The sequence below is a fragment of the Neolamprologus multifasciatus genome, unplaced genomic scaffold (assembly GCF_963576455.1).
Source record: "Neolamprologus multifasciatus unplaced genomic scaffold, fNeoMul1.2 chr03_unloc_1, whole genome shotgun sequence".
Classification (NCBI taxonomy): domain Eukaryota; kingdom Metazoa; phylum Chordata; class Actinopteri; order Cichliformes; family Cichlidae; genus Neolamprologus; species Neolamprologus multifasciatus.
Window position 1 is genome coordinate 1,670,285 of NW_028181971.1, and position 12,112 is coordinate 1,682,396.

Genomic DNA, 12,112 nt, shown 5'->3' on the forward strand with positions numbered 1-12,112 from the left:
ACACACACACACACACACAGACACACACACACACACACACACACATACCTACACTATGCACAGACTGGTACTCTTTGTTCATACCTGTGTAAGACGTCATATGTTAATGAACTTATGCATATTCATGTAACCTCAATAAAGAGCAGTGTTACGAGGGAGCAGACGAGAGCGACTGAGGTCAAGTGAAGGAACGGCGCTGTCACAGTTCTCTCCCTCATGAATTGTCTGGTTCCAGCGGTGGGTCTGTGCTAGACGACCCATCACCAGCTTTTTCCAGCTTTTTCCACTGGTTACCAGTACGTGGTAGAATCCACTTCCAGATCTGGTTGTTTGTCTTTAAATCTCTGAATGGATTGGCTCCATCTTATCTCTCTTTAACAAAATAATCCAAGTCGATCCCTCAGGTCTGCAGATAAGTAGCTTCTGACCAGAACTAGACGTAAAAACAGAGGTGAGCTTTATCGATCGCTGCAGCCAAACTCTGGAACAGTCGCCCTTCACATCAGGTCGTCACCAACACTCGACATTTTTAAAACCCGGTTGGAAACACATTTGTACTCTGTAGCTTTCAATTCTGACGAGTCTTTATAGTAATTACTGTGTATGTTTCCTATTTTCTCTCTACTCTGTGCAGCACTTTGGCTCAAGCTGTTTTTAAATGTGCTGATAAATAAATGTAGATTTCTTTGAATAAAACAGTGGAGCCGAGCTTTGAGCTCAGTGTGTAACAGTGTGTGTATGAGAGCCATGTAATGTCCATGTGTGCATGCTGACTGTGCTGCTCTGACCCCCCTCCTCCTTTCAGGGTGGAGCCTGCTGGAGTCCGATGGTTGACACCAGGTCTGAGGAAGTGTAAGTGTGTTTTTAATGGGATTCATGAAAACAAAGCAGCACACATTCAACCATCTTCATCATGTCAGGAGTCATCATCAAAGTGTCAATCAATGAACAGATGATGGATCAATAACTGCAGCTGGATTGTGTTTGTTCTCCCCATCAGATTCCTGTCAACTCACAATCGACACAAACACAGTGAACAAATGGCTCCAACTGTCTGACAACAACAGGAAGGTGAAACATGTGAAGGAGGTTCAGTCATATCCTGATCATCCAGACAGATTTGATGGTTGGGACCAGCTGCTGTGTAGAGATGGTCTGACTGGTCGCTGTTACTGGGAGGTCGAGTGGAGAGGAAGAGTTTATATATCAGTGAGTTACAGAAGCATCAGAAGGAAAGAAGACGGTGACTGTGTGTTTGGATACAATGATCAGTCCTGGAGTCTGGACTGCTCTGATGATGGTCCTGAGTTTGTCTGGCACAATTACAGACAAACATCCATCTCCTCCTCCTCCTCCTCCTCCTCCTCCTCTGTCTCTAACAGAGCAGCAGTGTATGTGGACTGTCCTGCTGGCACTCTGTCCTTCTACAGAGTCTCCTCTGACACTCTGATCCACCTCCACACCTTCAACACCACATTCACTCAAACTCTTTATCCAGGGTTTTGGTTGGGTCGTGGTTCCTCAGTGTCCCTGTGCTGAGTGGGGTGTAAAGAGTGTCTCCTGTTACAGAAACACTCTGACTGTTGAACAGATAGTTCAGTCTGTACATGTCTGTCTCTTTCACTCACAAACACGTTTTCAGATTCATGGATTCAATCAGTTGATGTTTGAAACTCTTCTAAATGATTCCTTGTAAACTTCTTCCTCTTCAGTCACAAACAAACAGGAAGTGATGTCACATGTGTTCCTGTCCACACAGCAGAATGAGTCTATTGCTGACAGTGATGTACAAACAGAGTGAGCATTTCTGAGGCCCAAAATAAACTGAGTAGTTCACTGAATGAACAATGGACTGTGAGCTCAGTTCCTTCATCATTAGTATGGATTATATATGTATATGTATTATATTAGTATCATATATATCAGGTGCTGCTGCTGCTGGTTTCAGTCATTGTGCAAATGTGCTGTTTGTAAGGTTGTAAAGCTGCAGTCAGCTGAGACTGAAGAAGTCACCTGATCAGTGAGCAAACGTTTCTGAAAACGTCCAGATGAACAGAATCAACCTTTTGGGATCAGCCAGCAATGCAGCATCATTGTTGTTCAGGTTCAGAGGTTTGCAGGAATGAACTGATGACCAGAAACAGCTGCAAAGTCCAATAAAATACCAGCTGGAGTTCAGCTGCATTTGAAGAAGTCAAAGAAAAGTAAGGATGGCAAAGGGCGATGTTTTCTTCCAAAGAACTGAAAACATGGTCGATGCCTCATTAGAAGAAGAATCTGGACATTTGTGAGGAACTCTAACCAAGAAAGCAACACAAGAAAGTAACGTCAAACAGATCCAACAGACAGTTTCCATGACTGGAAGTGTTGAGTGTAAAAATGCTACATTGCATTATTGCATCCTCTCACCACAGGAGGTGCTGTTGGCACCACTGATTGCTGATCAGCTGTTCTCTGATGATCTGATTGATACTGTGAATAACGGGACTCACTGAACTCTGTGACACAGTGAAGATTACAGAGTTTAACTTCAACATCTGACTGACGTCACACAGACAGAAGGATGAACCAGTGAGGCACAGAACACAGTTACTGGAGATACTGGATCAGCTCCATGTGAACCTCTGATGGAGAAGCTGCTGAGCCAGAGAAACATCAGGACATGACAGGCAGCTGCACTTATCTAACAACATGTAGCAGAGCTGATCTATGTTAGAGGATCTATCACAGCAGCTGAAGCCAAAGTCCAACACTGGATAGCAGCTGAGCCTGTGCTGAGTGTAGTGTTACAGGAAAAGGGCAGAAACACTGACACTGGTAGCTCACAGTGATGCTGACTGGGGCACAGAGCTGAATGATGCAGCATCAGGACACTGTTTCAGTCTGACTGACAGAGAAACCTGTAGCTGTATCTACATGTGAGGCAGAGGCTACACAAGCAGCTTTCTATGTTTCACAGTGACTGAGATCTTCAGTGGGGGTGGACATGCTCCTGTACAGACCTCTGAGGAGAACCAAGGTGCAGTCAAAGAGTCCAGTCTGTCCTCACAGATGTGAACATGTGGTTTCATCAGGTCTGCTGTCAGCTAGCAGGCTCACATCAGAATCACTGTTCCTGAAAAACACAGTCTGTGTGACATCATCAGTCAGCTGATCGTCCCAGATCTGAATGGTTTCTGTCTCTACTGAGGAAGTCAGAGAATATCACTGAGGTGTGGATCAGGTCTGAGTGAGCTGTGGAGGGACAGCTTTAAACAGTCCACAGGTCTCACGTCCTGCTCAGTCTGGTAGCAGATACCTCGTATTGTTCCAGATGTGCTGACATCACCAGCAGCAGCAGCACAGCTGTGTGATACGATGAATCTCAGTTATTGATCCAGTACTAATACCAGCATTGGGATCAATACTACAATACACAATCACATGTGTCCACGTGATGCAGTTTGAAGAGCAATAAGATGTCTCTGTATGAGGAGGCGGGGTCACAGGAGGTTCACAGAAACTCTGCAGCAGCAGCATCAGCTCACATGGAAACTTTGATGATTCACTTCTGTGGTGTTTTTACAGAAACACGTCACAAAATTAGCTCCACCTGTTTTGTGTGTGAGCTTTGAGTTTCTTGTCTTCATTCTGGATTCTTGTGTTGCTGTTTTTACACACAGCAGATATTTCCTGGTTGCTTCCTTGATGATGTGGGGATTAGGGAAACTATTTTACTGCTATTGTTAATAATCATCATCATTACCATTGCAGTACTAACATTAATAACATAATCTACAGCATTGATATTGCATTCAGATGTTTAAACATGTTGGTACCCAATTAGCCTTTATTACAGGTGCAGTTATAACCACGTTAAACTGTTGAGTTAAATCAATGATCTTAAATGCTTTTGAATGCTTGTTATAATCTTAAATGTGTATGTGCTGATTCTGAAAGGCCTAACTCTGAGTACACTCTGTGCCAAAGTAGACAGGAAGTGCAGGCTTTTGCAGAGCATGCTTGTGAAAGGTACTTTGAGGAGCTGTTGGGAGGATGCTATTTGAATAACCAGGTTATTCATTGTTATCTTTTAGTCATTTATATCTTTTTATTAAGCTTTGAAGTAGGGGCACTCATTTGATTAAAACATTTATTCAACATATTACAGATATAGTTTCAGTTAGGTTATTATGCACATGAGAATTGGCCTCTCTTCTCATAAGACAAAGTTCGTGTGAGGTCGAGCCAAACACACACACACACACACACACACACACACACACAGTAGATAGACTCATTTATAGGTGAGAGGTTAGTCATGTTTGCTTGCAACTGCAAAATTGTCTCTGCAAAAAGAGGAACAGTTTCTTGCAGGGTGTGGGTCTGGTGTTCCAGACGAGAAGTGAAAGTCAGAAGGCTGACAGGAAGCATCTGCTGTGGAGACGGAGACAATGTTATTTTTAAACTGTGTTAAAAGTCATTGTGGTTTTGAAACCTATGTATGAACTGTATCTGATTGACGTTGAAGGGGCGTATTAAATTTAAGCCCTGATGGTATATAAAGCATCTGCTTATGCTCTGTAAGTCGGGGATCGGCGCTGTCTGCGTACGGCGGTGGTCCCCCCACGCGTGCATTAAATCATCGTTTGACTCCACCTGGCCGGATCAGTGTTGTTATTTTGAAAGTTGATTACCTCCTCTAACCCTCCTCAATATTGAACCCAACAATGACCACATGAAGCTTTCTGAAGCTTGGATTGAAAACGCTTCATTACTCAAAGCTTTCCAACACAGGCCTCTGTGCTGCCATCTGGTGGACAAACATATGAAGTGCAGCGTGAAGCTACAAATGAAACTGCTTCAGCTACGTTTATATATAACATACTATAACCTATATAACTATATGTATAGTGTATTATGTACGTTTTAGAGCTGGGGGTAGAATTGCTGATGGCCTGGTTGTTATTTATGTTCCCCATGGTTCACCAGCTCTCACACAACATCAGCACCAATGATCCACGTCCTTATAAACCTCTGAATCAGGTCCTGAAGCTGTGACGTCCTGAGTGAAGACCTCACTGATCACATGACTCTGGTCACCTGGACTCAGTGTTTCTGAAGCAGTGTGCTGGGTTTTTAAAAATACGTGGCTGCTGCCTGATGTTGGGCCCACAGAGGAAGACGACTCACTCGCTCTTCTTCACTTCCTCCTTAAACATGTGGAAGGAGAGCAAAGTGCTGCCAGACTCTTATTTCTGACAGGAACAGAAGAAACCACAGCAAACTGTTCCAGTTCTTCATCTTCATCACAATCTATTTATTTCTGATGGTGTCTTCAGTCTGAGGGTTTGAAGTTTCCATGTCTGTGTGATGTGTGGTGTGAAGGCTGCTGGTTAAACTGGGACTCACTGTTTAAAGCACTGAGTGCTCATAGAGAGATGCTCCATGAGTCCCAGTACAGACTACAAACATGGTGGAAACTTAGCTTTGATATCCACACACTCTGCACGTCTGTGAGTAACTGTGATGAAGATGTGCAGAGATCTCTGTACAAACAGGAGAAAGACTGTAAAGACTCTGTGCTTCTAACAGCCTCTGTTAACATATGTGAGGCTGTTTGTTGTTGTTGCCATGGAGCTTTTCACTGTTTGGGTCAGCAGGTCATGTGATCAGGTTTGTTCTGTGAAAGCTGGACGATGGTGCAGTGTCAGGGTTTGTTTGCATTCATCAATAAATATCTAAATAAATCAAAGACTCCATGTTTGTTCTTTCATCATGTCACCTCTGCTCATCCATCTCTGTGTGTATCAGGATACATTTAGTTCATAATACACGAGTCAGAGAAATCAAAGAAAAGACAGCGTGATGTCCTGTATGGACAGGTGGAAGGAACCAAGTCCTCAGCTGAAACACTCGTGTTTGTCCACAGACAGGAAACACAGCAGGAAACTTTCTCACAGAAGTGCAGCTCATGGATAACACACTTCCTGTCAGTCAGAATGAGGCTGGAGCCAAACACAGAAAGGTGTTTTTGTCCAAATGAGCCCAGAGAAGAAACACGAGTGTTCACAGACATCAGAAGCTCAGAGAGGTGAAACATGAGGTTGGAGTCCTCGTCAGCATTCAGAAGAGCTGCTGTGAAACCCTGAGTACTCATGACAGACTCTGATGGCACAAACACATCATGATTCAAACAGAAAGACAAACATGGAGCTCCTGATCCTCCTGCATGAGAACAAGCTGACATGAGCGCTGTGTCTGAGAGTGTCTCCCTGTCACAGTGACAATAACACAGCTGCTGCTCACAGTCATTAAACTGACCTGAGGACAGCTGCTAGGACGTCTCTGTGCTCCTTACATATGAATCATGTGACCTCACATCAGTGCTGTGGATGACTGTAGTCATAGAAGAGTAGAGCTGTAGCAGGTGGTGTGAGGAGGAGGAGGAGGTGGTGTATTCTAGTTAACGCAGTACTGAAACACTCCAGCAGAGGGCGCTGTTAAGTCCTTATTGTAATACAGTTACTGTGTGCAGTTATACTTCATACATAATCTGCACTTATTTCCATCAGACATGCTGTCAGTAAATGATTGGTTTCTATTGATTCTACTTCCTGTTGACTAGTTTGATGACAGTGAAACAATCACAGCTGATTGTGTGATGATGTAAACTGTCACTGTTACATTCAGTGTGTGTGACATAATGTTAGTGCAGGGCTGATAACAGCCTGGTTCTGTTAGAAACACATGAACGTGTCCATAGATCAGTGTGTGTTTAACATGAGAGCTTCAGCCCTGCTGATGTGTTCAATAAAGACATGTAGGAAAACTGATGAGACTCTGAAATAACTCTTTATATTTATAATGTAACTCTGCATCAAAAGAACAACAAAGGATCCCAGACAGGTTTATGTGAACAAAGACGATTCTGATGTTTCTGTGTTTCTAACAGTTTGACATTATTAGTAAACAGACTGCAGTGAACAGGATTTATAAAGAGCTTATATATAAAGATATGACAGCTGTTTGACAAGTTTATCACTGTGTGTTTGGACCTGATCAGTCCAGCTGTTTACTTGAAATATGTTCATTTACCTGTTCTGTTATATTTATGTTCTTGTCTCTGTTGAAAAACACATTTTAATGTCCCTCAGATTTTTCTCCCAGATGAATAAATATAAAAATGACACAAACTGACTGCAGCTACTTTTTGTCCTTTCTGTCAAAAACCTTCATGTGACTCATGAGAGACACGTTTCAGCTGTTTGTGACAGATCAGAGGCCAACAAGTCATTTATAACACTTTCCATCATTGTTTAGCACAAACACATGTTGACACAGCAGCGGGGCCACAGTGAGAGTCAGAGCGAGGAGATCAAAACTCCTGTTTGACCACAGCCTCAGTTTGTTCCTGCACTTCAAACACTTCCTGTTGTTGACTGGGTGGAGTCAGGAAGCCAGCGAGGCAAGAAGCAGCATTCACACCTTCTACATTGTGATTGACAAGCATGCACTTCCATGTAAAGCGACAGGTTCAGTAGGAGCCCTTGATGAACTCTTTAAGGCCCATTATGTCTTTGATACGTCTTACAGTTCATCCCTGACCAACCTTTTCACTTTTCTGCAAACAACCATTTACAACATTGATGTTGGGGAAACAAAGGAAACTCCCAGAGTTGCAGAGTTGCGAGCAAGAATGGTGCGTTAGTATCCATTGAGATCAAAATAATGAAGTGCTTTCTTTGCAAAAGTGATCATGGTAGACCAAACAGCCTTGTAAAACACCTTAAGGTAATTCATGGTCTCTGTACTGGCAGGACACTATATCTCAAATGTGGCCAAGTGGGATGCTCACGTTCTTTTAGTAGTTTTTCTGGCTTTAGAAAGCACCTGAACAAATGCCACGTAAGCAGTTCATTTGATTCTGCAGAACTAGATTTTTCACCAGTTCAAAGTGTTACGGACACAAGTACTGCTGCTAATGATGATGTGGTGCCTGAACATTTAGAGGCTGAGTGGGAATTATCTTCAGCAGACCTTGTAAATAGTTGTGCAGCTGTTATTTCTGATCTAAAAGCAGCAGGTGTAGGCCAAAGTGTAGTGAATCCTGTAGTGAATTCCATGGAAGAGATTGTTCAAGATATCCAACAACATGCTAAAGAAACAGTCATTAAGCATGTATTTAGTAATGAAAGAGAAACAGAAATGTGCAAGAAAGTTGAAGCATGTTTTGATGAGTTAGAGAATCCTTTCTCAGTTCTTAATTCGGAGTACAAGAGGTCAAAATATTTCTCAGACAAGTGGGAAACTGTAGAACCAGTTGAATGTGTAATTGGCTCAAGATTTGACACAAGGCGAAATAAAAAGACTGGAACATATGATCAGGCAGTTGTTCAAGATAAATTCATGTATGTTCCAATTTTATCAACATTGGAATCAATATTTAAGAGTCAGCATGTTGGAGAAATGTTGAAAAAATCCGACACTTGTGATTCAAGACTCAGAGATATTTGTGATGGATCTCTATTGAAGACTCTTTTTTCAACAGAAAAGCACACAGTTCAGATCCAAATGTTCTATGATGACTTTGAGGTTGCAAATCCTCTTGGTTCCAAGCGAGGTATTCACGAGTTGGGTGCAGTATATTTTACCTTAAGAAACTTCTCTCCCAAATGGAATTCATTTTTGGCCAACATACACCTTTGTGCCTTATTTCATGCACAAGATCTGAAACGTTATGGTTTTAGTGAAATTCTTGCTCCTATTGTTCGAGACATTAAAGTGTTAGAGAGCGATGGTATTGAGATTCCACTGTTTGGTGGTTATGTTCGTGGTAGTGTGGTACAGGTCACTGGTGATAATTTAGGCTTACATAGCTTGTTTGGTCTGGTGGAGTCTTTCAGTGCAAGGTACTGTTGCAGGTTTTGTTTAGCTGAAAAAGATGACTTTCAAACAGAATTCTCTGAAGATTCCCCCAAAATAGTGTTGCGCACCAAAGACAACCACACTGCTCACTGTCAGGAAATGTCTAATAATCCATTGCTTCCTTATGTTTTTGGTGTAAAGAGTTCATGCTTATTGAATTCACTGACATATTTTCACACAACTGAGAACTTCTCAGTTGATGTGATGCATGATGTTTTGGAAGGAGTGGCCCAGTACGAACTGAAGTTATTGTTTTTGTATTTAAAAGAACAACATCTTACATTGGGAGAACTGAATTTGAGAATACAAAGTTTTGATTATGGATTCATGGAGAAAAACAATAGGCCAGTGGCTGTGAATTTAGGTGGAGAGTCTAATGATCTGGGACTGAATGCTATTCAGACATGGTGCTTACTGAGGAATGTTCCCCTCATGTTTGGAGATTTGGTAACCTCTACTGACCAACATTGGGGCCTACTACTTTTATTACTACAGAAAGTTAATATTGTCTTTTCTCCTATGTTATCTCAAGGTATGTGTGTATATTTAAAACATTTGATTGTGGAACACCACAAACTGTTCAAGATGTTGTATCCCCAGAAAAACCTTTTACCAAAGCACCATTTTCTTATCCATTATCCTCGCTGCATCCAAAAAATAGGGCCTGTACTTCATAGTTGGTGCATGCGCTATGAAGGTAAGCACAATTTTTTCAAGAAACAGCTCAAATCATTCAAAAATATCACCAAAACGCTGGCCAAAAAACACCAGAATTATATGGCATACATTTGGCAATCTTCAACAGCCTTTAGTCGGTTAGACATTGGTCCAGGAAAAATGGTGTCTTTAGATATGGTAAAAGGAGGTTCTGGAATTTCAATAGCAATGCAACTGCCCAATAGAGTTCAAGTTATGAAAGTGAACTGGGCTAAACAGAATGGTATTGTTTACCGCCCGCATTTGGTTATTTGTGGCAGTGTCTGAAATGCCTGTTTTACCAGATTGAGTCAGTTCTGATAATACACGAGAAACTGGTACTTCTCACTTTGCCATTATGTACAGTAGCCTTTCAAGAACATTTCCATTCCTATGAGTTGACCAGGACAAAGCAAGATTTAGTTGTCTTTCATGTTGACAGCCTGCATTATCCCAGGCCTTTTGACATACAATTGTCGTATGGAGTGAATGACAACGCTCTCTTTGTGGTCCCATATTGCTTTCTCTGGTGAGCATCATAGCTACTGTCATTTGTAAGAGTTTGTTATGCTAATAAATGCTGTTACTGTAACCTGTATGTTTGTAGTTATTTTCACAATATAGGATAGATCACAGCCATTTAGAAATATAGCATCATGTGATAAATATGAAAAAATAATGAAAATGAAATATTATTACACATTAGAGTGAACTTGGACTAAAAATAACTCTATAAAGTGAAATCATATTACTCTAAACAGTGTGAATAACCCTCAGTGTTAAATATTTTTACACATTTTGTTGTTAATTTTGACACTAAACTGAGTAGAATTAACACTAAAAAGTTAACACTGGCCATAGAGTAAATTTTACTCTAATTTTGAGTGGGACCAAATGTTATCTGAAACAGACTTAAAATCAACTCTCTAAGTGTAAAATTGACACTCTGTTTTTTACTGTGCAGCCACCAACTTGTATATATAACTTTCCTCACACTTGTAAAACTCTGTCAGTAGAATTCAATGGGGCAGAGTGACCTGAGCACAGGCCCACTCTGTGACACTCAGAGCTTTGTGGATATCATCTGCAGCTGCACGTACTGGGAGTGCATGTACAGGCAGCTTGCAGCCACTTTGCCACCACTTTAGGACAATGTTTACAGTAGACTGAGCCACACTGACTTTGAGCAGTCATTGTGCTGCTGCATGGCTGATGGCACTGTCCCTGCAGCTGTCAGGGACAACAAGAACCACTCAACTACCTCAGCCAAGCCGAGACTGTGCTGATGTTGTGAGCTGAGACCAAGACACTAACCCAGGATGGTGATATGATGGTGTGAGAGTGGGTGGATGAGCCCATCCCACCTTAAATATATAAATATCTGTAATGCAACACATGTTTTATGCAACATGAACATATTTCCCACGCTGTTTCATGTTGTGTTTCCAAGATTTCAGTTTACTGTAACTTTCATTTGTATTTCCTTCAGTCTGTTAATCTTGGAGCTTCTTATTACCAGGTGAGAACATGTAACCGTCTGTAGATGTGATGACACTATGGAGCGGGATCTCCTGTCTAGTGCTGCACAGAAAGCTGATGTCACTGCAGCTGCTAATATGTGCTGCAGCCAAGCCTACATGAGAGGGCTGTGCTGTGGAACAGGGTGGTGCAGGTGGTGTTATCTACATTTGAACATTAGACAACAGTCACATGAAGACACTTGATGTTGTTAGCTAAAGACCTACAATAAGAGAAAGAGAGCAGCAGCACTAGTGCAGCAACAGCAGCTAATGTTCTAAAAACACTGATCAATGATTTGACTGTAGCTGCTCCAACTGTCTGTCAGTGATGCTGTTGGAGATGAATGTTTCAGTAACACTGACTGAGACTGAAATGGTTTTAACACTGGTTTCATGTTCAGATAGATTTGACATGCTGTAAAATGTCACATATTTCTGATATATGTATAATACATAATCATGCTGTTACACACATTCATATTTGACTGTTACTGTATCATATTCAGTCCTCGTCTTACACTCAGGTGTTCATCGCAGTCACAGACGTGTCTGTAGTTGTTGTTGTCAGCCATGGAGGAACATTTCTGTGTGTGTGTGACTTTTACTGCTACCCTTCATTACATAATTACCAACAAGAATAAACTGTTAATTACCACCAAAGAACAGCTCACTTCCAGATGTTAGCTGCCAAAAGATTTTGTCAAATGTTTATTATCAACTTATTTTTTATTTTTCAACCTAAATATCACCTGCTTTAAAGCAGCCTGGTTGTCTAGCAGTACTAGTTTCTGTCACTAGATGGCAGTGTAGGCTTTGGTATGTGTTTGATCACTTTGTGTTTTTCTGTTTCTGCTGTGATCACAGCTGAGACGTGTTTGGTTCTGTGGGCCTTTCAGTTTCATCTAAAACCTCCTGAAAGTCTGAATAATCGTCACCTTCGTTGAGATCAGACAAAAGCACTAACTAACAATAACAACTAGTAAGTGCCT

General features: G+C 41.5%; 1 protein-coding gene across 6 annotated transcripts in view; it reads left to right on the forward strand.

Annotated features, from left to right (window-relative positions):
* LOC146490545 (NACHT, LRR and PYD domains-containing protein 3-like) overlaps positions 1–12,112 on the forward strand; it is a 218,844-nt gene that overhangs the window by 167,007 nt on the left and 39,725 nt on the right. The window contains exons 10-11 of one of the 6 annotated variants that reach the window (XM_085153084.1): positions 806–852; positions 1,001–4,637. The exons of 4 other annotated variants lie outside the window; for them this stretch is intronic. In XM_085153084.1, coding sequence (XP_085009210.1) covers positions 806–852; positions 1,001–1,539 — 586 coding nt within the window. In that variant the 3' untranslated portion in view covers positions 1,540–4,637. Of the gene's footprint in view, positions 1–805; positions 853–1,000; positions 4,638–10,612; positions 12,103–12,112 lie in introns of those variants that run through there. One more of the 6 variants, XM_085153078.1, reaches the window with a different exon arrangement.